Below are 27,828 nucleotides of genomic sequence, written 5' to 3'. Positions count from 1 at the left end.
GAAAAAAAAAACTGTTGTAGTTTGGCCTCTGTTCCCAAAACGCGCGAGAGTCGAGGAGGGTGGAAGAGCTTTAAGATTGGGAGAGTGGCCTCATGTAAACACAGCTAAAACCAAAGACAAAACCATGGTGTCAATCCACTTCTCCAACTCTCTCAACGCTCTTAAACCTCCTCATCGTCCTCCTCACCTCTCCGCCCTCAAACCCTCTTCTTTTAACTTTCCAAGCCAAACCAAGCTCACCAAATACACTACCTTTAGAGCCGAGTTCTCGCACGACGCGCCCTTCGCCGCCGCTATCGGCGCGTGCGTGCTATCGTCCCTGGTGCTTCCGCCAGTCACTGCTCCGGCCGATGATCCTGACGCTGGCTCCGGTATTGATTCCACTGATGCCAGGTTCGCTGTCATGGGGGTTGTTAGCTTCATTCCCTACTTCAATTGGCTGGTACAAAGAAAAAAACACTCTTTTGCTTATTTTGTTTGGGAAGTTGTCGTGTTTTTATTGATTGGGTGTTTTGTGGCTTTTGTTGGGTTGACATGGTTTTATGGTAGAGTTGGGTTTTTGCTTGGTTGGATACTGGGAAGAGACGTTATGCAGTTTATGCACTTGCGTATTTGACCCCCTACATCAGGTTTGTAATTCTCACATCCCTATACTGAATGATCTTGAATGCTATGATTTGCCCACCTCATTCATTTTGCACATGTTTAGTTTGTACTTGCTGTGTTTCTAGTGCTGAGAAATTGAATACTAAAACATATGCTTGCCGATTTTGTGAACATTGTAGAGTACTTGTCCTACGGATGACCAAGAGCTTGTATAAGTGGTTAATGATACTGTCTAGTACTGTGTAAAATGCTTTTAATTGGTTGAAGTATATTGGCACTGATGCAACTGCTCAACTTTCCCATTGGTGTATTAGGTCGAATTTGAATTTGTCTCCGGAGGAGAGCTGGCTGCCCATTGCTAGCATTGTTTTCTGCATTATTCATATCCAGGTATGATAAGACCTTCCATTGTTCTTTTTACCCAGTTCAACACTTCAACCTGCATACTTTATCATTGTGCAGTATAGTTTACTAGTCTAGCAGAAAGTACCTTCAAATGGATTTGGGGAAAATGCAATATGATAATGAAACTTTGTACCTAAAATGAAAGTTATACACTTCTAAGCTACATCAAGCAAGTATAAGCCTTCGTAAGGCTGGCAAGTGGTTTGGCCGTTTGGGGGAGTAGTTAGACCAATGGTTTTCAGGCATTTTGGCTGTGTTTTAGTTAATTTTTCATTTTCATGCAAGTGATGCAACATTCTTGAGATTCCAAATCTTTCCCCTCGCAGCTGGAAGCAAGTATTAAAAATGGAGATCTTCGGGGATTTCAATTCTTTAATGAAGCTGCAAAGCATATGCCCTCCATGACCAAAAAAAGAGATGGGCATCAAGGAGCCTCAGAGAAGGTAACTACTTTGCCTGCCAAGAAGTTTTAATATATGCTAGATATAATATATGTCCTTGTTTAAGAAAGGTTCTAATGCTGTCTGCAGGGAAGGGAAAGAGAAAATAAGAACCTGCCCTTTGGCCAAGAGCAATCAAGAAACGAAATTGCTGGTTGGGGAGTTCACAAAAGGACCTTACAAGACCGTGACGCACAGGAAGATAAGGATGACAATGGCAGAAGCAAACAGTAGAATGTACTAATGTGAGTAGCAGTAGGGATATGAAGGTATCCGATGCAGCATATGTATTCTGATTGTTTAGGTTCATACTGTTTTGATTTTAGCACACTCCTGATTCATTTACAATTTTATATGTACCAATTTTACAGTATAAGTCATTATCTAAAGTTTCTTTGAGCATGGCTCACTGTATATAGCCAAGTTTTGGGTGGCATTGTGAAATGTGACCAAAACCCAACTATTTTCTTACTAAGTGGATAAACAATCGATCATGTTGCTACTGTAATGGTCTAACCTTAAGAGATTGCGTGAAAATCGAACGACAACTCAATGTATTTTAGGAAAACGTACTGAAAAACTGTATATACAGAGTAATTGTATTGCTCTGAAGTTATGAACAACTTGCTTATAAGGTGAACATCATCTAGTGTTGGATCTTGAAACAGATTTCTTGATAGGAAATGGACTCAAGAGCCTCATCTTAAACAAATAATCTAGAGCAACAGCAGCAGAGAGAAAAACAAAAAGATTTTCAGATACATACACTGCACCATCAAAAGCATGGGATATTAAGCTATCAGTGTTTAGTTCCAGAGGTTTCCCACCATCCAGCATAGCAAGACCTGCAAGCCAAAACAATATTGGTTTCAATTTATAACCATACAATGCAGGAGTCACAAAACTTAAATAAGCTTGAAGAATGCTATCAGAGTAGTACTGTATTAGTACCTTTGACAACCCCAAAAGCTGCAGGTGCTCCAGTCTTAAGGTGACTATTCTCCAAGTCTCTTCTTATCGCATATCGGAATGTAACTCCGAACAGTGCACAGCTAATAGAGGTGATTCCCAGAGGGAGTATCAGCTCCGAACTGTTGCTCACTTGAGTGAAGGAGAAGGGCAGTCCAGCAACAGCGCCAACAATGGCTGCAACTGAAGCTGCTTTTATAGATTCCAATTTCTCTTGGTCCTTGTCGATTTCCCCATTCTCGGACTCTGCAGAAGCATATCCATTTCCAAATTCGTCCCCAGTTTGTGAGAGGGCGCGTTCAGCTTCTTCCACCTTGGCTTTTGCCCCTGATATCTCCTTTTGACATTCTTCAATCTTTATCATAAACAGAGCAATGTGTAAGCAATAACAACTTAACAAGCATATTAACTATGTCCCAAAAACACAACAAGAATGAAACACAAACACACTTAATGGGGCCTAATGAATCTATAGAGAAAAACAAAGTTTACAGCTTTATCACTTCAACAAATCAGAAAAGAAAGACCCAATTTTTAGAAACAAAAAACCGAGAAAAGCAAATGAAAATGAGATTTTGATGAGAGTGGTTAACCTCAGAAGCCCTGGTTTCGAGTTCGTTAATATACTCCCTGGCAAGCTTGGCCGCATGTTCTTGTCTTTCAATCTCAGCGAGCTCTCTTTTGGCATTCTCGACCCTCTCGGAAGCTTTGACCAACCCATCAAGCAGAACCCTGTTCTCTTGTTTGTTCAGTAGCTCCTCTACTTGGTCGCCCACAATGCCGCCCAGTGAGTCCTTGAAGCCACCGCCGTTTTCAGAGGCGCTGCATTTCACGACAAGGGGACGAAGTGTTGAAGGAGAAGGAGGAGGAGGTGTGTGGAAGATTGTGGAGGTGTTGAGGAGGTTTCGTGGGAAGAGAGATATGGGGTTTGTGGAGGGAACAAGATTGATGGTTAAGGGCATCGTGGTCGTTTAGTTTGGAGGATTTGATTTTTGTTATCCTATGAAATGGTTTTTATTACTTTGCTTTGTTACTTTGTTACTTAGCTCGAGGAACGAGACAACGAGTGATGGCTATATATTGCTGTGACAGTAATATGCTCATTTACTCTTCTTGTGGTATATGACTTCCCACTTCACTCTTTCATAGACCAAGGGCTTGTTTGGTATCCGAAAATGAATGTAGGAATTGAAATGGAGAAATAATTACATTTTTCGGATAGTGGTAGTGAGCAAAATTTGTTCAGATGAAACGCAGATGACTCTGTAAGGAGAGTAATGGCAATTCGATAGATCATGACTCATGAGACTGATGCATTATTTGACTATTGTGTCTTTACACAAGTCTAAAATGTTAGGACTCAATAATTTTACGCCTTTATACGTGTTCACTGATATTATGAAGTCCGGGACATTCTCTTTCTTTTAATTAGATAAACAACTCAAATGTTTACAACTAGTTTTTTTCGTCTGTATTCTTAATTATTATTTATAAACCGATAATTTGGTAAAATGTCTGAGAAAATAAAATCTAAAAAATCTCATTTGCTGATGGTTGAATAATAAAAGGGAGGGGTTTAGTGGTAAAGTATCAAGTAATTGAAAATCCCGCGAGGAATGCTTCTCTCAGTAACCAGAAGGTTTAAGCTGTCGACTACTACTCTACCCTTACTCTTCCGACGACGCTTCATGGCCTCCGTAGCTCCACCTCCCAAGCGCGTCGGCACCCACAACGGAAGCTTCCACTGCGACGAAGCCCTCGGCTGCTTCATGATTCGTCTCACCCACAAGTTCTCCAACGCAGAAATCGTCCGCACCCGCGACCCCAAGGTTCGTAAACTCCCTTCTCTCATTCGACCTAATTTACTTGATTCGAAATTGGAAACTTAAAAGTTGGAGTTTTTAGTAATTGGTGTAAAGTTTGTGTTTTTTTTTTGGGGGGTTTAGGTTTTGGAGGGTTTGGACGCTGTGCTTGATGTTGGGGGTGTTTACGAGCCGAGTACGGATCGGTACGATCATCACCAGAAGGGTTTTGAGGAGGTTTTTGGGCATGGGATCAATACCAAGCTCAGTAGTGCTGGATTGGTTTACAAGGTAATTTTGAAAGGTGCTATCTTTTTGTTGGGTTTTTGTGAGTGTTTGAGGTTATTTGTGTTTGAAATTGGCTGCAGCATTTTGGGAAGGAGATAATAGCCAAGGAGCTTCAGGTTGATGAAGGGCATATCGATGTGCAGAGGCTGTTCTTGGCTGTATACAAAAGCTTTGTGGAGGTAGTACTAAGTTATTGTTGTTTTGGGTATTGTTTTTAGTTTGGAAGTATTTTGATTGGTTCTACTTGTGACAGGCAATTGATGCAGTTGACAATGGGATCAATCAGTATGATACGGACCAGCCTCCAAGATATGTGAATAATACACACTTGTCTTCGAGGGTGGGGAGGTTTAATTTGGACTGGATAGATCCTGATCAGTCGTCTGAGAAGGAGAATGAAGCCTTTCAACAAGCAATGGCTCTAGCTGGCAGTGAATTTTTAAATGTGCGTCTTTCTTTTCTTTGGTTAAAGAGTTATGCAATATGAAAAAGTGTTTCTTTGATCAACGAATATAATCGAAAGTTTCTGTTAGTCCTTATCTTTGCTTTATTGAGGTTGTGTTTTATTGCAGTTGTTTATTTCTATCCCCTTAATGTTCTCTTTCCAAATTTCAGAGCCTCCGTTTTCATGCCAAATCGTGGTTACCGGCACGGTCTATTGTGATGGAATGTCTCTTAGCAAGATGGAGTATCGATTCCAGTGGAGAAATTATGGTTTTGAATCGGTTTTGTCCTGTAAGTGTCATTGCTGTAGTCACTTTGCTTATTTCATGTGTTTTTAGCCTGAAGCAGATGATATTAGGTGTTCAATTTCTTCCATATATCTTGATCTTTTATTAAATTGATTTCATCCCTCACTGGGCTTAATTGAGACATTTGCATGTATCTGTCCTGCACAGTGGAAGCTTCATTTATTTGAACTTGAAGAGGAGATGAAGATCGACCCTCCCATCAAATATGTTCTCTATCAGGTACTTCATCTCTTTCATTTTCTTGCTTCTTCTCTTTTGTTGTTTATTTCTCATTTCAATGATCCATACAAAGTGACTGGTTTTTAATCTTTAAATTGTCAAAAGCAGTCAGTTTCTGCTCATGGTTGTTGAAGTATTTTTCTGCTTATATATATATAGCAGTGATTTGCATGCAATTGGAAATATTGGTTGGTGCTTTTCAGAATTTCAGTATTGTTGTAATCTTTTAGACAACGCTTTATAGGACTTATTGAGGGTATGCTCTGGAATTGGTAGTTTGGTTTATAATTGGTTTTCTTCTTTGGCTGGTGAGATGGTGGGTATTTCTGAAGATATTCAGTTAGCTTGTGAGGTCAGCTTTTCTGTTGTTGGTCTTTACTTAGAATTCCGATTCTCTTCTTTAGTCAATGTCCTTTCACTATTTGCATACTTGTGATTTCCTGGCCTCATTACTCTCTGATACACCTCCTATAGTCCTATCTTATCTAAAGCAAAAAAGGAATGGTCCAGTCTTCTTAAATTTGTTGAAAATATGTTTGCATATTCATTTATGAGTTGCTGATATTATTCATCACAATAATGTGCAGGATGACAGGAGTAAAAGCTGGCGTGTTCAAGCGGTGGCAGTAGCCCCTGATAGATTTGAGAGCCGAAAGCCTCTTGCATCTCAATGGCGGGGTCTGAGGGACGATGAGCTCTCAACAGCAACCGGAATTCCCGGATGCGTCTTTGCCCACATGAGTGGGTTCATTGGCGGCAATCAAACATACGGAGGGTGCTCTTGCCATGGCCAAGGCCAGTCTGAAGCTTTCATGAACAAGATTTTGACCTGCATTAGCATTTACCGATTCAGATGGATTACTAAACTCAGACCTTCGCATTCTCATCTCCCTAAGGAACCATTTTTCCCTTGAGTTTCTACAAATTGTATTGCAATATGCCCATGACTTGAGCCTTGAGGCTATTGTTTTACTAATGACTTGGAATTCGCAATTTATCTAGCTATATGTATCTGGTTGTTCATTTGGCATTGAAGTTGATTTAGACATATACTGAAACTGGTAAAAATGGTAAAGTTACTGTGTTTCAATTTACAGAGACCCTCACAGTCCATTTTAGTCAATACCCTTCCAGGAAATGGTAAAAATGTAACTTCAGAAGAAACAAAATTACTGTGGTTTACTTTCACTGGGACACTGTCACTACTCACTGTGTTCATTTAGGTCAGTGATGCCTGCACTGTTGTACATTCTTCCTCTATACTAATCCTCAAAGTACCAGCCATGGCCACACTGACTAACAACGCCGCCGCCTCAGCTCTCGGAAAGCCCACCTCTCTCATTTCCACCACCGCAACCAAACCCCTATCTCATATCTCTTTCCCTCTCTCCCCATCCAAAGCCCTAACCCTAACCGCCAAAACCACCTCAATCAAATCCGCCGCCGCATCTTCCGATCTGTCCACCACCACCGTCACCAGTCTCACCACCACCACCTCCATCTCCACCTCCCCCCAAACCCTCAAGTCCCGCCTCCAAAATGGCGACACTCTCTACGGCCTCTTCCTCCTCAGCTTCTCCCCCACCCTCGCCGAGATCGCCGGCCTCTCCGGCTACGACTTCGTCGTCGTCGACATGGAGCACGGCCCCGGCGGCATCTCCGAAGCCCTCTCCTGCCTCCGCGCCCTCGCCGCCACCCAGACTCCGGCGATTATCCGGCTGCCGGAAACCTCTCCGGCGTGGGCCAAGAAGGCCCTCGATCTCGGCCCTCAGGGGATCATGTTCCCGATGATCGAGAGCTCCAAGGAGGCCGAGAAGGCCGTCTCCTACTGCCGCTTTCCTCCCGCCGGCATCCGCGGCTCCGCCCACACCGTCGTGCGCGCCTCCAGGTACGGCATCGACGAGGGGTATTTAAGTAATTACGAGGACCAGTTGCTCATCATGTGCCAGGTGGAGAGCGAGGAGGGCGTGAAGAGGGCGGAGGAGATCGCGGCCGTTGAAGGGGTGGACTGCGTGCAGATGGGGCCGTTGGATCTGAGCGCCAGCATGGGGTACCTGTGGGACCCGGGGAACAAGAAGGTCCGCAAGGCGTTGAAGGCTGCCGAGAAGGCCGTGCTGGGCAGCGACCCTCTCGTGGGTGGGGCCTACTTAGGCGGGTTCGCTATGCCCCACGATGGGCCCCAGGAGCTGAGGACACGTGGCTACCATGTGGTGTCGGGCTCCGTCGACGTCGGGCTGTTTAGGAGCGCGGTGGTGGAGGACGTGAGGAGGTTTCGGGCGAGCTTGATGAAGGGCTCGGATGATGAGGAGGAGCACGGTAATGTTGCGGAGGAGAAGTACTGGAGCGAATGATGGGTAAATTGAAGCAGTGGTTTTTGTGGTGTTTTTTCATAATAAAAGGTTAATTTGCCGGCTTGTGCTATGTAATCAGGACTTTGAGAAGATTTAGAATTTTGGGCCATCTTAGTTATACCACAATATTTATCATGGTTAGGTACTATAGGACTTTGTCTTCAATCGTTTGGCTTATTTGCACTAAGGTTTGTGAACTATTGGGTGTGTAGTATTATTCACTTGAAATGGGCCACAGTCCAATCCATTATTAACGATAGTGTTAAGTGCTAGAGGAATGTAAAATCCAAGTTGAATTTTGCTCATAGTTTTAGGTAATATCTAACAATTCCATCAAAGAAGTGGAGGTTCAAAAGGCAAACTATCACACCGTTAAGCAAGTTAGCGTGCGAGTGAATGTAATAATATTTGGCTGTTGTTATGACAAGAATTTATTGGAACAGTTTTCTTTGAGTTTGGGTGTGGTTACTTTGTCAAATAGGAGTTAGATTAGTACGTAGAATACGTGAAGAGTATGTTTCATATGTTCACTTCAGTTATAACTTATAAGTACATACCTGCTTTTCGTGTTTCTATGTATCACAATACCCATCCGGATACTTGTAACTTATATGTAATCATTTAAATTGCGTATAAAGTAATTTTATTTCTTTCTTTCTCAAAAGGAGAATGGATAAAGAATCCCATCTGGTTTACATTTTACCATGCTAGTATGGAAAAAGGGGAAGAGAGCAGAGTCAACCAGAGAGAACCAGAGTGTGGATTGCGGTGTGGGTTAAGCGAAATCAGAAGCCCCGGGGAAATCTTGAAACAGGGACATCTCCCTTTTTCAATTGAGGCCACCTGAACCTCCACCCCCCCCCCCCCTCCATTTAGCTTTCACCCAACTCATTCTCTGTGATTGTGTGCGAGCCGATATGGAGTTGTTCTACTTTCTTCTGTTTGGTGCTCTCTCGGCGGTGGTGGCAGCTCTGGAGCTCAGCAAGCGCAACAAGGATCGCATTAGCACCTCCTCTACTTTCGCCACCTTCAAGAACAATTATCTCCTCATTTACTCTCTCATGATGGGTACTCTCTCCCCCCCCCCCCCTTAGATCTGCCCTTTCTTTCTCTCTTTTCCCATCTGGGTTTTCTCTCTTTTGTTATATCTCTACACTAGTGTCTTTTCCCATCTGGGTTTTGCGTATTATGTTCCAACTGTTATTGTTGTCATTGAACTGTTGGTTTATTTCCAAATTCCAAGAATTGATGTCAATATTCAGCTAAACTGAGACTAGATGAACTTGCTGTAATGTGTCTTGATCTGGTTGTTTTATTTCGTACTATGTTTATTCTGACTTGTTATTTAAGTTGATCTACGTAACTCATGTGCTGGTTTGTAACCATGTTTTCTGGATCGTATGCTTTGCTTGTAGTTGTATAGACTTTTTACATTTATGTTCGAAAGGCACAAGTTTTATATAATCTTTGACAATTGCTTGGAATTGGATTCGACAATGCGTTTTGGTTTTGGAATATTTTTATCATGTCTGGATCTGACCAAGCTGGTTGTGGCTACAGCCGGGGATTGGTTGCAGGGTCCATATGTCTACTACCTGTACAGCACTTATGGGTTTACAAAGGGGGATATTGGCCAACTCTTTATTGCTGGGTTTGGGTCGTCTATGTTGTTCGGGACAATTGTAGGGTCTCTAGCTGACAAACAGTAAGTTTAATGTTCATGGGATTGATTTTTCTTGGACTTAATTTAATTATGATTTTAGTTCTCAAGAGTGATGTCTCAAATTCAGGGGTCGGAAGAGGGCATGTGTTACATACTGCATAACTTACATCCTAAGTTGCTTCACCAAGCATTTTCCTGACTACAAAGTTTTGATGTTGGGACGCGTACTGGGAGGCATTGCCACTTCTCTACTTTTTTCAGCTTTCGAGTCTTGGCTCGTTGCAGAACACAATAAGGTGAATTGTTGCTCTGATAACATGTGTAGTTTTGGAAGTCATAGTTGTGGTAGCTTCTAATTTATTGTTAATTTAACTAAATTGTGGCTCAATAATTCTTTAATCGATATTAAGGATCCCGCTCATGTGCTTTGTTTGTGTTCTGCACCTCCTAAGAGGGGAAACCTGCCATTTTACTGATTCCCCGGGCTGCAGTTTTATCTTTCCTTAGTATTACACCTACAGATCAGTTGTTTGTAACTTACTGTGTCCCCAAATGTTTGCAGAGGGGCTTCGAGCAACAATGGCTTTCACTCACATTCTCCAAGGCTATTTTTCTTGGTAACGGTTTAATTGCCATTGTATCCGGGTTGTTGGGGAATCTTTTGGTAGATACAATGGCATTAGGTCCGGTTGCCCCATTTGATGCTGCCGCCTGCATTTTGGCAATTGGCATGGCGATCATATTGGCAACATGGGGTGAAAACTATGGAGACTCATCAGAGAACAAGAACTTGATGACCCAGTTCAGGGGCGCTGCTATAGCCATTGCTTCTGGTAGGCGTCTAACCTTATTATTGATAAAGTCTCAGTTTTCATAGAGGATAAAGTTTATCAAATAATTCTTCCTTTTTTTTTTCTTTTTCATTTTGGATTAAAAGATAATATTAGATATATATAGATCTTATTTGAGTATGACCATCAATATAAATCTGTTACCTATCCACTCTATCTTGATCTTCTGCATCCATCAGCACTTATTTTGCTACTATATTCCAACTTTGAACAGATGAGAAAATTGCTTTGCTGGGTGCCATACAGTCCTTATTTGAAGGCTCAATGTATACCTTTGTGTTTCTTTGGACTCCTGCTTTGAGCCCAAATGATGAGGAGATTCCACATGGTTTCATCTTCGCAACATTCATGCTAGCGTCAATGTTGGGGAGCTCTATTGCATCTAGATTGATGGCCAGCTCAACCCCCAGAGTCGAGAGCTACATGCAGATTGTATTTGGAGTTTCTGCAGCATCCCTTCTGTGTCCCATTGTGACAAGTGTATGTCAAGGAACCCTACTTTACTCGTCTATTTTCTTCAATATATAATCCTGAATCTCTTTGAACTCGTGGTTACATAGCAATACTGCTTTATAATATTTTGTTTATGCCTGACAGTTCTTGATTGCACCTTCCAATGTGAGTGGTGGGGGCATCTCGTTTGCTGGGTATTTTCAGATTTTCGGCTTCTGCACATTTGAGGCCTGTGTGGGGATATTCTGGCCATCTATCATGAAAATGAGATCACAATACATCCCAGAGGAGGCACGAAGCACCATCATGAACTTCTTTCGTATTCCTCTCAACATCTTTGTGTGTGTAGTGCTGTACAATGTGAGTGATAAATTCATAAATCCTTGCCTTTCTATAAATTTAAAATCCAGAAAAAGAAAAAATAAGTATTCTTGAATGGTTACTTCGTATAGAATCACAAATGTTTGTTCTTGGTTCCATACATCACAAATGTTTGTTCTTTGTCCTGTATATAAGATTTGACCTGTGTTGTTTCCTTTCCAGGTAAATGCATTTCCCATTACTATCATGTTTGGTATGTGCTCGATTTTCCTTGGTACAGCTGCTGTGTTGCAGAGGCGGCTCTTTGTGATAACTGATGGCCATAAGTCAAGTAAGTTCTGCAATTGCAATTTTGTTCTTGCTGTATAATTGATATATTACATAGTTTTATTGGCGGTTTACATATCGTGATGATTAATAATATTTACCTTGATTCTTCACAGAATCACAAGAATGGATACCAATGGAGAGGGACACAGAAGCGGAGCCCTTAGATGACTAATTGATGATAGTTGCGTACAAAAAAGGGAAAAAAGAACAATAAAAAACTTTGGTATTTTTTGATGCTTGAAACAAGCCGACTTATTCTAAGTTGAATTTGGGAGCTGCATCATGATTTTCTCCTTGCTGTTGGATTGATGAGGAAGATACGGTTTGGTGCCGCTACTTCAAAACCGAGTATAGAGGATATTCAGGGGGCAATCAGCTGGTTGCTATAACACAGAATTGATTAACTAAAGAGTGTAGTTGCTGTGTAGTATATAGTTCATGTACTTCCCCAATCACTTTTGGACTGGTGTCTGGCATCAGCATAGAGTTGTTGTGTGTTAAAATCTCATGTCAACAGTGTAAGGATGCAGCGTCTAATTCGTTATTCTGCCCATATAAATCTCTACCTTTTAAGCAAACTTCACCAAATGTAATTCGTTAATTAAAGTTCAAAACTTCATACCGATTCCTTTCTTTCTAATTTCTTCCAACTCTGATGCTGGAAATTCTCTATTATTTCGTTTTGTGAGGCATCACACAGTCGATAATAGAAAGATGTGAGCATATCTTGCCATAGATGCAATGGAATTCAATGGAGCAAGTGAATTTTTAAGACTACCACCCAACACCAACACGAACTTTACCATGCAGAACTACAGAAGTCGTAGATGCCTCAAGATGCAGACTATACTCATATTTATCATTTCTCATATAGTGTTACAATTCTTGCAACATTCATCATCAGCTTTTCAAAATGAGAGAAACAGATATGGAACTTTAACTTGAAAGTTAAAAGGTAAACCATGAGAAATTGAGAAGCTCCCACAATGATCATTCATCCATTAAAACCAGAGACTGACCATGTGCGGACAGCCTTTGCATGTTCTTTCTTGTCTTCTCCGCATGACAATGATGCAATAACACACTGAATCCATCATCTTCTGCCAAACCAGTAATCATACTTTACATGGAAACAAACCCATCTTGGCCAACATCACTCTTCTATTGACCAACTGAGGGCACATTCATCTCACCGTTCTCATGCATGATCATGATCCCTCCACCTGCCATTATTGGCCGTATGATTGACTTCTCCAAAACCCCAATCAACCCAACTAGCAAACTCCACTCTGTTGTAAACTGTGTCTTTATTTATGATGTTTACCGGTCTACATAGATTTCCACTGTGTCTTTATTTTTGAGGTTTTCACCCTTTCATGATTTGACCTCTAAATCTTTTGACCCTCTGAAAAGATGAACCATCACTCAAAATGAGGGGCATTGTGGAACATTCCCCATCCAGGTTTTCTATACACTGGAGCCAATAAGTTTTGCAATTCCATTGATTTGAAGAAACACTTCTACATTTGAGAAAGAGAAGTCTCTAAGTGAGAGATCAGAGAAGTTCTCAACTCCTGAAATGGCCAATATTGGTAGTAGGCCAAGATACCAGTTCTTGTTGGCTCTGCAGTTCCTTCTGTTATCCAGAGTCTGGTGCTATCAGTACAAAGTTGGAGATCTAAATGCTTGGGGATTGCCCACTTCAGCAAATCCAGAAGTCTACACCAAATGGTCAAAATACCATTCTTTCAGGACTGGAGATTCTCTCTGTAAGTAACTCTAAATCTAATTCCTCATTCGAAATCAACACCTACACAATATGCTCAAGCTTTGCTATTCCTATTTGTGCAGTGTTCTTGTACCCACCAAGCCAAGACTCGGTGATTCAAGTAACTGAGCAGTCCCACAAGTGTGGGACTGCAATCTCAAAGATCCAATCTTGTACATGAACAATGGAAACTCTCTCTTTAATTTTACTACAGAAGGGGTGTTTTACTTCACAAGTGGAGAGCCTGGCCACTGTGAAAAGGGCCAGAAGCTCTACATTGCTACTGGGAATGGCACTGCTTACTCTCCTGCGTATGGTCCAAGTGGATTGCCGGATTCTGCTCCGTCTTACCCCACCGTTTTCGGCACAATTCCAGCACCACCTTCTTTTTCACAATCGTTAAGTTTTCCAAGTCTTATAATGGCCATTACTGGACTAGTGGTCTCTGCATTACTCAGTGGCAATCTGTGAAGAGCTTAAGCATTGCTGTCGTTTCTTTGGATTTACCTATTCTTTTATCACACTCGTGATTTTGTAATTCTTTTTGCAACTTAAGAGTATAAAAGCATGTGATGTGAGATTTTATAGCGTTTATCTTCTCTTTTGTGTTCTTTACCATTTTGGGCAGACAAAGATATTTGAACCATGAAGTGAAAGTAAAAATAGTTGCCTCCTTTCTTTGTTACCAAGAAAAGATGCATGGATTTCCATACCTGATAGGTCAGACAGAACACCGCCGGGAATTATGGCAGTGACTAACGACTCTAATCAAGTGGCCAGCTGGAAATCCACGTTCGGTGTCGGTCACCTATGAAATGTAGCATACGACAGATTTTAAGAGAACGGAATGGCCCAAAAGTCTACAGCAGTGGAAACTAAGAGAAGAGAACTGGGAAATAGATCTATCATTGATATGATTAAGATATTACAAGCTGTATCCATACAGAGATACACTGCATATCAAGGCCTCAACAAAATTGACAAGGACCAAATCCTTTACTAGGTCATTAAACTACAGTTCTAAACTAGACATGGTTGCAGTAGGTCTTCCTGTCAAAATAGGAGTAATTCATATGGATTTGACAGTTTACTCATCCAGCCATGTCAACATCGGTTGTAACCACTGGCTTCACATCAGAAGCAGGCACATCTGGACCTGCAGGCTCTGCTTGTTGGGAAGCGGCAGCTTCTGCTAGTTGTGCTGCTGTGGGCTTTGCTTCAGAAAATGGACTTCTTGTTTGGGCAGCATTCAAATCAACTTCCATGGCAGAAGCTCTGGGTGGGGAAGCTGGCTGCACCTCCACCTCTGGGTAGGCAGCCTTGAACCGTGCACGCAAGCCTTCATCAACTAGTCGTACACCACTCAGTTGATTACCGAGTGACATCCACCTAACAACACAAGATTTTTAAGAAAAAATTATGAAATCACCAGTCAGTTAATTCCTAACTTTGCTTGCTTAACAATTCACGTCACTTTAACCTATGGTTTACACAAGACCATACTACATTCACAACTTACTGGTCCACAACCACACCTCTTACCTCATTTTGACCCGTGCATAACTTACTATCGTGGTGATCAACGATAATGAAGGAATTCATGTGTCAATTAACAACCAAACGGGGCAAGAAAGCATACCCTGCATGAGTGTTGTGCATACGGGCAAACAGCTCCAGTTTCCTCGTCCTTGGACTAATCCTCTCCAGCAAAGGGTACATCTACATGAATGCATGTATATTAGGTCAAATGTGCATCATGTGAAACCTGGACTTACATCTACTTCCTCCAGAAACGTATCATGAATAAAACTGACTAAACATAAGTAACATATTCAACTAACCTCATCTGGCTTGCGACTTGTCTCTCTGACCTCGGCAACAATGACATCAGTATCAATATTTCTATTTACTAATGGATCCCCTTTTATCCCAACTAGGCAATGCTCCTTACTATGATTTAGCCAGTGGCCAGTGCGCCCAGTTCTAATAATTCGTTGAAGTTGATTAGTTTTCACCCAAATCATCTCCTCAATACGCTTGTATCCCCAAAGTTCTAAACTGGTAAGACAATAACACAATGTAAAGTAAGCCTCTTTGTTGAAACATATATCAACCATATAGTTAATGGACGGCTGAATTAAACAAATACCATTCACGTCCAAGCTCCATCGCACGGCCAGTGACCCAAAGGAAAATCAGACCATCAGTCTGCAATGCAGGAACATTAAGAGTGCGCATTTCATCATCAGCCATAGTCCCGTAAGGCAACTCCATATGAATGTCCCACGGTGGATCAGCCATTATGACTCCAAACTGTCCCAAAATATCCATTCTAAAATTGCGGATATCACAGTTTATCCATTGTGGCTGACCAAGTTCCACCTCAGAACAATATTCAGCACGCTGCTTTAATGGTTTAGGGGGAGCCATCATGTTTGACACATCTGGCGTTGAATCGAGCTCATAATGTACATACTTGCATGTCTAATAATGGAGATAAAGATATCATATCATTCTTATGTAAAGAATAACCAATTAACATATAAGTAGTGTATGATTACAATAACAAATGCTAACTCTACCTTCATGTGACGGCAAGTATCTAGAAAAGAACAGTCTCCTAAATTGACATCAGTATGTAGAGCAATTATGCGCCTAAAGTGAACCTGAAAGGAGAGAGAAATAGAGTTACAGTAATAGCAAACGCCAATGTCAAAGTTAACCAAGCAGGATTTTAGACTAAACAAGAAATGCAGTCACCCAAAAATAAATGTAGAAACAACGCAACAGTTAAGTTCCTGGATCTAGAACTGAATATATGATATGATAGGCAAAGCATGCAGAATTTCGATCATTATATAATTCAGAAAGAGAAATCAGGAACCTATGATCATATGTGTGAACTTCCTTCATTAACAGACCGTATGTTACACTGACCTTCTCACAAGCGAGCAATGAATTAGATTGACGTCGACAGTCCTCTTTTGTTAGGGAGGTGCAGTATTCCTTCACTTGCGAACCACCTTTGCTTTTGAACTGAATCATAAAACAACAGAGAGAATAACGTCAATTAAAGAAGTTCAGTGAACAGCACGTTGAGGGGGGAAAACAATAGGCATGAATTTAACTTCAGAGATTCTTGAGGAGCCAGGATAATATTTGACAGACAACAAACTGGAGCTTAAGCACCCCCTACACAACTGAATCTCTTTGTTACACTATTAAAAAAGGACAGGTTAAGTTAACTCAGTAAATACGAAGATGATAATAATTTAGCTGACAGTCAGACAAATAGTTTTCACGTTTCACATACAGCGGCTTTACCATCTAAGCTAACAATGAAACTGAACACATGCACTATATCAAAACAGTTTACCAATACAGGCAGCAATGCAAATGAACAGAGACAATGTCTCGAAAAAGCCACAACAACTGACAAACCTTGTTTGCCACAGCAGTCTCCTTAGCAGTAGGCCTGTGAATGAGGTCCAAAAGCTCCTCCCCAGTTTTCGACTTCTGCAGCTCCTTATAAGTCTTCTTACTCAGCAACGCCTCGAGATCCTTCATCTCATCGTCCTCACTCTTCATGTTCTTATTCGGCGGCGGCATTCCGTTGGGACTCACCACCATTGCCCCATTACTCTGCCCCATATTATTATTGGGCCTATGCATTGGTGACCCCATCATCCCTCTCGGCATTCCCATCACCCCTCCTCTGGGACCCATCCCCGGAAACAGCGGCGGCAACCCGCCCATATACGGCTCCGGCCCCACCACCCACGGCCCACCACCTCGGCCCACATTGCTGCCGCCACTCACCATCTGACTGAAGCTCCCATTCCCATCCAAAATCGAGTCTTGCTTGCTCTCCGGCAGCTCCTTCATCAGCCTCGTCCGGTCAATGTCCCTCACCGTAACCCTAGACTTCCCGTTGACCGCGTACTCCTCCAGTATAACGCCGCCGTTCTCCTCCGCCATCGACCGCAGCGCCATCTCCACCGCCAGAATCCCCCCGGCCTCGCCTCCCGCCTCCCGCAGCGCCGCCTTCTCCTCCGGCGAGGCCTTCGCGTCGGTCTCCAGCTGCTTCAGAAGCTCCGACGACTCCACCAGCATGAACGGCACTCTCTCCAGGAACCGGACCGCGATCATGGCCCGGATCACCGCGAGCGGGCTCGCGCTCTCGTCGAAATCCGGGGTCGGGTCGGGTTTGGGGAGTTCGGGGGAGGCGGGTTCGGGTTGGGGCGGAGGGAGGATGGGTGGTGGTGGGATGGGCTTCTTTCTTCTCGGGTTGGGTTTCGGGTCGGGTAGAGGAGGGGTGGGGGAGAAGGGGCGGTGGTTGAAGGAGGAGAGGACCTTGAGGGAGAGATCGATGGTGGGGACGATGGCGGGGGAGAGTTCGGATTGGAGGAAAGAGAGGAGTTGGAGCTGGGTGGCGCGTTGGGTCTCCATTCGGGTTTCGAGGTCTTCACGCATTGTTTTCACGGCGGAAATGGCCGTCTCTTCTTTGCCGCCAGATTGGGTCTCCATCGTTGCACTCTCTCTCTTTCTCACAAGTCGCTGAGATTTAAGACCAAAGGATGATATGTACGAATTCCCAGGCCCAGGGTTTTTAAAAATCTACCACAAGTCCCCCAATGTTTTTACTTTTACTTTTAACCTTCGGATCGATCAGTTGAGTCAAACAAGTAAGAGTTGCATTGTGATAAAGTAACATGCACGTCATGAAAGTAATTTCCATCACAAAATTATGGATGTTTTTAACTTTTAACCTCCCCTCTGGAACTAAATCATTTATACAGAGAGGGCAATTCATTTGGGGAGGAGCTAAAAGAGTTTAATGTACAATTTTTGTTCATGTGTAAACAGGGCAGCCATCAACGACCACCCCTACGGCCGTAGGGCATTGAGCTAGCGGACACCCATCAAGGTCATTTCCCCACCAGTCGACACTAATTTCCTCCAATCCAACGCAAAAATATAATAGTACCCCCATAAAAGCAAGACCAGCATCAAGTGCCCCAGAAAGAACATAGTTGTGTCTCCTCCACCAATCTGGCCTATACCTATACACAACAAAACCAGAGAGAAAACCCAAAAGGATCCAAGAAGTATAGTTAACCGCAGTTGCCGGCGGCATGCTTCCCGTTGCGCCAATCAAAACCGGCATGTTGATGAGCCGAATCCACTCCTGTTGTGGAAATGCCTTGGCAGCTAACCAAACTAGGACTGGAGCAATTGCACCAGCCAGGAAGAACCAGTTCACTGCTGCATATGTGCCCAAGTCCCCGAAAATTCTTCGTGGACCGATCAGACCCCACAGGACAGATGCGTCATAAAACACAGTGTCCATGGGGCAAGTCCACACTGATGTTGTATCAGTACATATGCCGGGAATGGTTTCCATTAGCCACCATGCCGTACACAAGTAGACAAGTGCGGCTATAAGGGTTCCAACAACCTAAGCAGTGAAACCTGAGAGTATTAGGAATGAAATCGTATGAAGGAAAATATTGAGAAGATCAAGGATCAAAGAGTTGGAGCTGACCTGAGCCATGAACATAGTTTTAGGAGGGATTTTCATGTAGTGACCAAGCTTGAAGTCTTGCAAAAATGTGATGGCTTGTGTCATACTAATGTAGCCATACACTTTGAAGCACATATTGGCAACTGGATATCCGGGGTAGATGTACCCTATTATGTACTCAGTGATGATATTCAAGCCTGGTGTCTGTATTCGAAACAGCAAACTTGAATAACTGCGCTAAAATTGGGACGAAAGCTAGAAGTATAATCAAACGTGACGAGAGATCAGATACCTGATTTGTGATGGCAGTGATGATACCAATTGGGAGGGTGAACAAAATGGCAATAGCGCAGGCTAGAAGGACACCCCACCAAGGCAATTGAAGCTGTTCATTGTAGTACTCGCACGTAAAAATGGTGAGTGCAATGTTACTCAGAAGAATGGCCACAAACCACCACTCAGGCACTTGGTTGTACCTCTGCATAAGTCTTGTGTGTATGTCCATCTTCTTCTCCTTGAAACTTGATTTGCTTTGCTCCCATATTTCCCTGCCGTACCATATACAGATGAGCTAAGAACTAATGAGTTATTTCCAACAATCCCAAACACAACTTCCAAATCCGATTACAAAGCTAAACCCTCTGATTATATTTTCAGTACAATATTGTGTTTATGTGCAAAACTGCGTCATTGAGATATTTATCTACTTTCTATTTTCAAGATAAAAAAGACATAGTTTTGGACATAAACACAAAGCTAACACAAACAATACAAGCCTGCAGTGATTGACTCGATCTATTTCAATCGAGTGTGTGTATGCTGAAAGTTATACGAACACATCATTTGTGAGGTGCATTGTGTACCTTCCATGGAAGAGTGCAACATGAACAATTGTAGCAGTGAGAGCAGCAAAGCCAACACCATAAGTCATTGCAAAAAATGTGCTGATGTAAAGTGGACCTTCTTCCTCATAGGCCGTAATATTCAGATGAAAATTGGAGTCGATGATTGCTGAGATGTTGTATTCTTGACCGTCTTCTGTGAAGAGTTCGTCTGAATATATTGGGAAGGTTTTGGCTTTGTAGACGTTAAGCCAGTAACATATGGGAGTCAACACATACATGACAAACACAAAACCAGCAGCAACATTGGCAGTAGCAAACCATGGGCTTGCAAGTGGGCTTCCAAGGTAAGAGGAGATAGTGGACCAGTCGAGCCCAAAAGCTCCAAGTCCAAGACCGTAAAGACCCGACCCGATCTGCTGGGCGAGGACAGATGAGGGAAATATCCAGCAGATCCATGAGAGGGAAGTAAGCATTGTGAAGAGGTAGCCGGGAAAGACATAGTAAGCAAAACTACACATGAAGGCAATGAGAAAGAACTGTATCCTTGTCACGCCACCCTTAGGCCGTTCTTCTCTCTCGTGGAGGGCCCTGTAAAATGAAATTATTATTGTTTGATTATTATAAGTCAGCACTTTTAAAAATCACAAAATTATGTTTTACCAAAAATACTATTTTTATTAAACACATCACAAAAGGATTGTTTTTAAAAAATCAAAACAAATAAATTTTTTAAAAACAAAATAGAATATGTAATGACAAATAAAGTTCGTTTTACAAAATGACAAATACAATAATTAACACATGCATCGCACGAGGTACGGACCTAGTATATTTGGTATGTACGATCTATATACAATTATATGTCTATTGGTCATGAAAAATAGTCGTTATTTCAAAAACTTTATCAAACCATGATCGACTCGAGTCCATGTAAGTATCCACATAATTGTGATCATATTATGTCATCCATTTTGTGAGCGTGAGCGGTACATGGTACCAATGAAATTATGCAATAATAAGCAGTATATATATCGCCTAATTGATGTAGTGACGGAGATAATTTGTTTGAGACTTTTACATAAACGTGCACACTAAATAGGGTGCACCTATTTCCACCGTAACATCTTATTTGTTCACCCTACAATCTCTTTACACCCTACTTATATTCAAATTTTCTTTATTCACCCAATTACAGTACCTAAAGTAGCATTTTTTCAATAACAATTTCTTCACCCTATATTATCTTCTTACCACATAAGTTTTTAACTTACTTTATTCACCTTTTTATCACTTTTATTTTAGATTTGTTTTTATAATGCATGTATGATTGATTGATTGATCTCGAAATTTATAATCAATGTATGCGTCTAATGTGTAAAACTCCTATATACGTACATCAAATTTACAGCAAAATATTACGTATATTTACAGCTGAAATACCTTGTTGTTTTGCGCATATATTGATATTGTTTTCTTGTCGGATGCATGAAGGTTTGAAAAAGACACTGCTTAAACGCAACACCGTACCTACCCTTCTTACCATTCTATTGAGTTCCATCGTACTCTCAACCGGTCAAGAGAATCATATCCTAAACCACCCAAAGATACCGGAATCCGTGGATGTCCGGCCATAGAATAATGACAGAACGAACATTCTAATCTAAATTAAGGGAAATAAATTAACATTTGAATATGCATGTTCGTACCTAAACAATGAAACTTGAACCAAATTTGCTGGCCACCACATAGCTGCCGGTTCGACCAAGTACCTCCTGAAAATCCCAGCCCAGCCAAACCCCAACACCTACCAACCATTCAAATCACCTACTCAGCAAACTATATACCATACCTATATCAGACTTTCACGATACAAGATAGAACCTTCAACGACGTACATCAAATTGACCAACAGACGTTAGTTTACCTGAGTTGTTAAGATGACAAGCAAGGAGACGAAGAACGTGATGTGTTTCTTGTAGAAAACCTTAACCACCGTCACAATATGAATGGCGTAGACTGTTCCGGCGCCGGAGTTGGCGAAGATGGTGATGAGGACGTGTTCTTTTACGTTAAAGGGACCAGGGTTGAGGGTGAACTCCCATCTGGTCCCCTTGAAGAAGACGCGCGTCGTGATCCTAGACGCCATGAACTGGCCGAGGGGCACGACGGCTATCTGAGCCGAGATGGCTGTTATGGACAGCGGCTCCGTCCGGTACCAGAAGAACTGGTTGAGGAAAGAGAGGAGGACGCAGGAGAGGGTTCCTAGGACCCACATTCGGAAGGTTAGGACGGGGAGGGAAGGGTCGTCTCCGATTGGCACCGTCAGGGCGACTTGCTTCACCGGTGAGTTTTCTTCTTCTTCCGATGGAGATGAGGTTTGACCTTCATCTCTAGAAACTGCAAAATGAACATACAAATACAGTTAAGCATGAACAGTACATACATCATCTGTGAGAGAAAGGAGAAAAGATATGTTCTTACTGAGAGGGGCTGTGATTTCGTCTTGGTTGATTTCTTCTCTGCTGCCTTCTGTCATTTTTTCTGTAAATTTCAGATCCAAAGAGCACTGGGATATTTGTTCATATGTTTTTGTAGGGAATTGGTTGTGGTTGGTATAGTGTTTGGGATAGAATCTAGCTGGTTGAATTTCTGACCAGGAATCTAGGAAGCCCTGGATCTTGAGGAGTCAAAACAAGAATTCGAAAGAGGTGAAACTTTTTTGGGTGGTAACTATATATAGGAGATTGCTAACAAGTTTGGTGACTTTGGTCTGCATGTCGAGCAAAGAATAATTAGCTAGGTACACAGAGCACGTGACATATGAGTTGTTGCAGCTGGCTGCTGACCAACGTGATATTTTCATTCACAAATTTTAGAACTAAGGGTCGGAGAATATTAGTTGTTTATATATATATATATATATATATATATATATATATATATATATATATATATATATATTCCGTTTCCGGTGAGGATCATGAATCTCTGCTAATTGTCAGCCAATTTAATAATCGTTAAGTCACTCAAAACTGCGTTTTTATATTATAAACATGAACGGTTCAAGTTTGACAGATCTAATCCATTGATTGGTTTAATCTAGTTAGATACATTAACGATTACCAAATTTGTTGAAAATTTATAAAGATGACCTATATATCATCACCTAAAGAGTAGACGGTGGAGATGCATGTGAAAACTCGAGCGAAAAGTTGACAAAAAATGAAATCCGTACCTTAAACTAATGTACGGATTTCCACACCGAATCAAGATTAGAAAAGTTGGATGTTTAACTGTAAACATTTTGGGTTTTTTTTTTTAAATCATATTCACATAATTATCGAAAAAAAGACGTACTCATATAGTTTTTTTTCGATGGAGAGATAACAATATTACAAATGAAAACTACGATTCCAACCACAAGATAAGGAGTTAATGGAATAAAGCATCATGGGGCGCAAAATTAAACCTAGCCTATTCCAATTTGTTGTCCGTTGTAAAACTACAAATCTGCAATGAAATTAGCCTTCTTTTCAAACATGCTTGAAAGAAATAGAGATTAACTATCAAGATATGAATACCATGAACCAAAGCAACTATCCCCAACGAGGGATAGAGTTGAGAAACAATAAGATTTTTTTTTAATTGAAAGGTCAAGAAATATTATTCAGTAAGCAGAATCAATATAACACACCCTTAGTTAAAAGATGATATAAATTGCTATCTTTTCTATACAACCTAGCCCATACGACCACGACACACCTGCTTTTTCATAACCATTTATAGCACTGTATATAACAAGCATAAACCAATGTATAAGGAAATAAATAAAAGTCAACCACATCAATCTAAACTTGCCTTTAGATTCAAAATAACTATTTTATGAGAATGGGTCATAAAGACCCAATCCATCCAAACCCACACAACAACAGAAGGAGTCCACCACAGTTGAAGCATATGCCCACTAGCTATTTCAACAAGTACCAACACACAAGCCCAATCCAAGAGCTTACAACTTGAACCCGGCATAAACCCTAGTAGACAGACACGCGTCGTCGTCAACCACGCCGGGAAGCCACACACTGCATTGCACCATCACCTTCACCATCGAAATTCCTGATATGAGAACACCAAGCAAGTGAATTACCACCGCACCAACATCATTCAACGTTCGTCGGATGGTCAAGCTTTTAGCATTGACTTTGTTGACAACAAGGAATCACCAGAGTCCAACACCCATACTTCCACCACCTAGAGAACTAGCCGACGACCACCACTAATCCTCATATCTAGAGGGGACAACTGCCCAGAGAAATAGTGAGAGACAACCATCATCTTCTCCACCCGACGCAACCGCCATCACCAAGTCCATGTTGCCGTTATAGAGCACAACCACGAGCCACCACTCGCTACCAAGGTTCTAAAAATCGCCGTCTAAGCGTCCGGAGACCCATGGCCGCCGCGATTTTGTGCTAAACGGCGGTGTTAGGCGGCTGGACGGCTGCTGGGTGGATCCTGGGCAGTTAGGTTTTTTATTTTTTTTTAAGTTCTGGATTTTGAGTTTGATTCGGATACATGAGAAGTACTTGAATGATACGGATAAGAAGAATTTGATGAGCTCCGAGGGATTAGGCTTGTAAGAATGCATTCCCGTTGTTTGAATTGTTTTTCTTATTTTCCAAAGAGTTGGTGAATTGTGTTTCTTATTATTGATTTTTCTAAGTTCATTGTTGTTGAATTGTATTTCTTTTTTCCTAAGAGGCTAAGATCATTAAATTAATATTGTTGAACATTTCTAAGGATTAAGAACATATGTATTTTTAGTATTCTAGACATTATATATATTTTTACATTAATTTCATGCATTATATTCTTATTTTAATTGTATTTATATAATTATTTGTTATTAAAAATTTAAAATATATACAAAAATACAAATCCGATTAATCCCCGATTAATCCTCTAGGCGCTGATTTTCAGCTGTCCGTCCAATTAACGTCTAACATTTTTTATAACCTTGCTCGCTACAAGCACCGTCACCGTCGTCAACCGGCCAAAATCAGAATTGAACCAGATCTAAGAATTTAAAGACACCACCGAAAAGCAAAAGAAGAGAAAATAACCCAACCATCCAAATGACGCAAGGGAAGGAGGATTTGTGGCCATTGCCATATGTTTTGAAGATTTGGTCGCCATTGCTAGAGCAAACCCTAATAAAGCGATATAGAAAACTCAAATTTGTTATTTCCACTCTTTTGAGATATTTTTTCTATAAACTTTGATAAACAATAAGAATTTTTTAAACCCCCTTAACGCCAACGTGAGAACACTTGAATTGAAATAAAAATCGATGAACAGTAATTAATAATGATTGAAGTGATACTACTCGAATTAAAAACCATGCATGAAATAGAAAAATTTGAAGAATTATTCTTCAAACATATTACAAGTTGAAAAAAGAAAATGTAGAATATATATATATATATAGTCTCTATCTAGAGTGAAGCTTCACTATGAAATTACAGAGTGAAGTTCCGATTTTAGCACACTTTTCGGTCAAATTTTTTCACCATAAATGATTCAATATTTAGGTATGCTATTCAAGATCATCTCTACAAAATTTCATCCAATTTGAGAATGGTTTGAGCTTTTAAAATTGAGATTTACACGAACGGTTCACGTTGAACAGTTTTAATTCATTCATTGATTTAATCTAATTTCAATACATTAACGATGTCCGAATTAGATTAAATTTTGTAGAGATGATCTTGAATAGCTTGCCTAAATATTGAATCGTTTATGTTGAAAAAAATTGACCGAAAAATATGCCAAAATTGGAACTTCACTCTGTAATTTTAGAGTGAAGCTTCACTCTGGATAAAGACTATATATATATATATATAATTGTAGAAATTGATAGTAAATATTGTCGTGTACACAAAAATTATACATGAAAAAGATATATAATGTTTGGCCATCCAATCGAAGAGCTTTAATGTGAAATAGACTCCCTATACTATCTTGTTAAAGCTCTTGTACTCATATGCTTAATGACCAAAAATGATGGCAAATTAATGAAAGCAGTTTGAGGGTTTTATAGAACAACGACTGGTTCGTCTATTTGCACCAGGTTATAGTTGTTGACAAAAGTTGTAGGGTAGTACCTAACCTTCCCAGTGCCCACCCTTCACTCACAATTAATAGCGTTTCATCGCTGCAACTTGCAAATGTAAGTATGTAACTACCATTCTCTACAAAATTTTCGTATCCAAAATGTTACGGAACTAAAGAAGTACATACGTACTCGTTGCCAACTGAGGAAGAAGATGATCCAAAATGTTATGGAACTAAAGAAGGGTATATATATATACACACACACCCTTCTCTCACTTTACAGTTCATTAGGAGGAGCAAGGCACGCTGAAACAGAAGCATCTATAGCAAAATAAAGCCAGAAAGAGGAAAAATTAATCGGTGGTTGCAGATTCACCAAGGTAGGACTAGCTAATTATATTAAGTAATACAATTTTTCTATTGATTGGGGTAATCTATTGATGTTCGATTTTTTATTTCTCTTTCATGGATATTGTGCAAGCATGAATTCATGTTTTTAACCGTCCCAATTTTCTTCGTTTTTATGATTTTTTTTTTTTGCTTTGTATCCAATCTCTCAATAGAGGGGATGAGTACATAAGGCTTCAACTAAGTGGTCATTAAATTGCAGTTCAGATTTTACTTTAGTGGAAAGGTTGGTGTTGATGTCAACTTTGGGAGAATCACAGAGCCTCATATCAGGTTGATTTTTGTGTTCTTACAAAGGTTTTCTACATTTACTAATTTTTCAGGGTTTTGTTACGTTTACCAAAACATGTAATCATGTATATATTGCTGCAAGTGTTTCTTCAATATAGTAGTTATCTCTCTCCTTTCTTTATACGATTCAAAACAAACTTTTATTACCAACTACAGAGCGAGATGTTTTATAAGATGATTTGCTCTGATTTTGTGAGGGTAAAACTAAGAACTTAAAAATGATCGAAAAGCTATGATCATGTAGGTAATTGTATGTTTTATTTAACCTATGATTGAAAAGCTGCATGCTTCTCAATTTATGACATCTTAATTCTCACGCATGTTGAATCTGTACGTGAGTGTACGTGGGAGTAATCACAAAGTGCTACTTGAAAACAATACAATTCGGATGCGGTAGATGGCTAGAGCCGCAAAGTTGAACGAGTAAATAAACAACATATACAATACGAGTTTTCAATTGTAATGAAAGTGATAGACTAACACGTAACGGTTGTGAATTTGAAGCCAATCGCATGCCTGAGAGCCATCATTTCATTCACATGAGCACGGTTCTTTCGCACGCGCGTACACGGGTGCATGAAGCCTAGTTTTTCTTAATTTATTCTCTTCACTCCTAGCGAGTACGTTGTCCGATAGTACTCACCCTTTGAATTCACTCACAACCAACGAATTTCACTGTGGCAATTTGCAAGTGTATGGTTTGAATGATAATACGCTTGCATTAGTTTTTGCTCATGATTTGATGAGTTTATGTTCCTTTTCCAGTCGGAGTAGGGATTCAGGATCCTTGGAGGAGAAGGCTTCTCATCCGCGTTGATTGTGGATGATTACTAATCCTTTGCAAAATTAGGTCTCTTCACTTCCTCATCGAGTATATAAGATCTGCACCTATACGGTTACAATCAAATCAAGCATGTCTTCCAAGTGGCATTGTTTCTGTACCTCTGTATAGCAACGCCCACAATGTTCCAACAGAGAAATCATAAGCCCCAAGGACATGTTGATGATCATATTGAGGCTATTCATGGCAACCGGACGCCGCACAATTAATGATCATCCAGCGTCTTCCAAGTATGAAGAGAGACTTGTCACTCAGAGACAAATTAAGGTCCCTATCTCTGATGTCAAGCTATTATCGGAGAGGCCTGACTGGACGGAGGTTATGGCCGATCATCTTTCCATTTGCTCAAAGCCTCAAATGGATGATTCAGTCTTCGTAGTACGTGTTTGAAACTTTGAGTCATAAAACTATTGTTCAGAGTTTAATTCTTTCACTGTACATTTATTTATTCCCATGTACACGCACCGTGTGTTGTTGTACATTTTTGCATACAATATGATCGATTATATGAATCTTAAGTTTAATGTTGAAGACATATGCGTCTTAGTGGAGTATGCACATTTGGAGCATGTAGTACATTTGCATTT

General features: G+C 40.8%; 7 protein-coding genes and 1 pseudogene across 10 annotated transcripts in view; 5 read left to right on the top strand and 3 right to left on the bottom strand.

Annotated features, from left to right (window-relative positions):
* Positions 1-33: 33 nt before the first annotated feature.
* LOC126795096 (uncharacterized) lies at positions 34-1,840 on the top strand. Its single transcript, XM_050521919.1, has 5 exons — positions 34-442; positions 550-629; positions 921-996; positions 1,338-1,454; positions 1,542-1,840. Exons 1-5 carry the CDS (start codon positions 125-127, stop codon positions 1,683-1,685), a joined length of 735 nt encoding a protein of 244 aa, XP_050377876.1. The 5' UTR covers positions 34-124; the 3' UTR covers positions 1,686-1,840.
* Positions 1,841-2,084: 244 nt separating this feature from the next.
* LOC126794138 (uncharacterized) lies at positions 2,085-3,382 on the bottom strand. Its single transcript, XM_050520801.1, has 3 exons — positions 3,014-3,382; positions 2,403-2,775; positions 2,085-2,296 (listed from the first exon to the last, which is right to left on the bottom strand). Exons 1-3 carry the CDS (start codon positions 3,380-3,382, stop codon positions 2,094-2,096), a joined length of 945 nt encoding a protein of 314 aa, XP_050376758.1. The 3' UTR covers positions 2,085-2,093.
* A 654-nt stretch (positions 3,383-4,036) lies between these two features.
* Positions 4,037-6,533, top strand: LOC126794654 (uncharacterized). Its single transcript, XM_050521416.1, is given in 8 exon segments — positions 4,037-4,249; positions 4,367-4,513; positions 4,591-4,689; positions 4,764-4,955; positions 5,126-5,245; positions 5,410-5,481; positions 6,069-6,251; positions 6,253-6,533. Coding segments are annotated over 8 exon segments (1,071 nt in total). The 3' UTR covers positions 6,298-6,533.
* Positions 6,534-6,732: 199 nt separating this feature from the next.
* On the top strand, positions 6,733-7,907 carry LOC126794635 (uncharacterized). Its single transcript, XM_050521396.1, has one exon. The coding sequence runs from the start codon at positions 6,765-6,767 to the stop codon at positions 7,830-7,832; it is 1,068 nt and encodes a 355-aa protein (XP_050377353.1). The 5' UTR covers positions 6,733-6,764; the 3' UTR covers positions 7,833-7,907.
* Positions 7,908-8,551: 644 nt separating this feature from the next.
* On the top strand, positions 8,552-12,060 carry LOC126794499 (uncharacterized). Its single transcript, XM_050521232.1, has 8 exons — positions 8,552-8,900; positions 9,393-9,537; positions 9,623-9,791; positions 10,058-10,328; positions 10,561-10,826; positions 10,944-11,159; positions 11,343-11,451; positions 11,564-12,060. The coding sequence occupies exons 1-8, from the start codon at positions 8,750-8,752 to the stop codon at positions 11,620-11,622; spliced, it is 1,386 nt and encodes a 461-aa protein (XP_050377189.1). The 5' UTR covers positions 8,552-8,749; the 3' UTR covers positions 11,623-12,060.
* Positions 12,061-12,976: 916 nt separating this feature from the next.
* LOC126795280 (mavicyanin-like) lies at positions 12,977-13,855 on the top strand (annotated as a pseudogene).
* Positions 13,856-14,079: 224 nt separating this feature from the next.
* Positions 14,080-17,761, bottom strand: LOC126793741 (N6-adenosine-methyltransferase MT-A70-like). Of its 2 annotated transcripts, none has more exons than XM_050520356.1 (7): positions 16,660-17,761; positions 16,156-16,254; positions 15,801-15,884; positions 15,368-15,702; positions 15,060-15,276; positions 14,858-14,937; positions 14,080-14,607 (listed from the first exon to the last, which is right to left on the bottom strand). In XM_050520356.1, the coding sequence occupies exons 1-7, from the start codon at positions 17,743-17,745 to the stop codon at positions 14,310-14,312; spliced, it is 2,199 nt and encodes a 732-aa protein (XP_050376313.1). In that variant the 5' UTR covers positions 17,746-17,761; the 3' UTR covers positions 14,080-14,309. The 2 variants fall into 2 exon arrangements, 1 of the variants encoding a protein (XP_050376313.1); XR_007672098.1 differs by having other exon boundaries at positions 14,459-14,607; positions 14,761-14,937.
* A 225-nt stretch (positions 17,762-17,986) lies between these two features.
* Positions 17,987-27,828, bottom strand: part of LOC126794215 (oligopeptide transporter 7-like) — a 28,127-nt gene continuing 18,285 nt past the window's right edge. The window contains exons 1-7 of one of the 3 annotated variants that reach the window (XM_050520874.1): positions 22,069-22,262; positions 21,512-21,984; positions 21,294-21,391; positions 19,606-20,175; positions 19,035-19,290; positions 18,764-18,946; positions 17,987-18,676 (exon numbers count right to left, since the gene is read on the bottom strand). In XM_050520874.1, the coding sequence (XP_050376831.1) occupies positions 18,071-18,676; positions 18,764-18,946; positions 19,035-19,290; positions 19,606-20,175; positions 21,294-21,391; positions 21,512-21,984; positions 22,069-22,123 (2,241 nt within the window). In that variant the 5' untranslated portion in view covers positions 22,124-22,262 and the 3' untranslated portion in view covers positions 17,987-18,070. Of the gene's footprint in view, positions 18,677-18,763; positions 18,947-19,034; positions 19,291-19,605; positions 20,176-21,293; positions 21,392-21,511; positions 21,985-22,068; positions 22,263-27,828 lie in introns of those variants that run through there. The other 2 variants (XM_050520876.1, XM_050520875.1) reach the window with 2 other exon arrangements.

This window comes from Argentina anserina, chromosome 5, assembly GCF_933775445.1.
Source record: "Argentina anserina chromosome 5, drPotAnse1.1, whole genome shotgun sequence".
In the NCBI taxonomy this organism is placed as follows: domain Eukaryota; kingdom Viridiplantae; phylum Streptophyta; class Magnoliopsida; order Rosales; family Rosaceae; genus Argentina; species Argentina anserina.
Note: the sequence above shows the minus strand (reverse complement) of the source record. Positions and strands in the feature narration are given on the sequence as shown.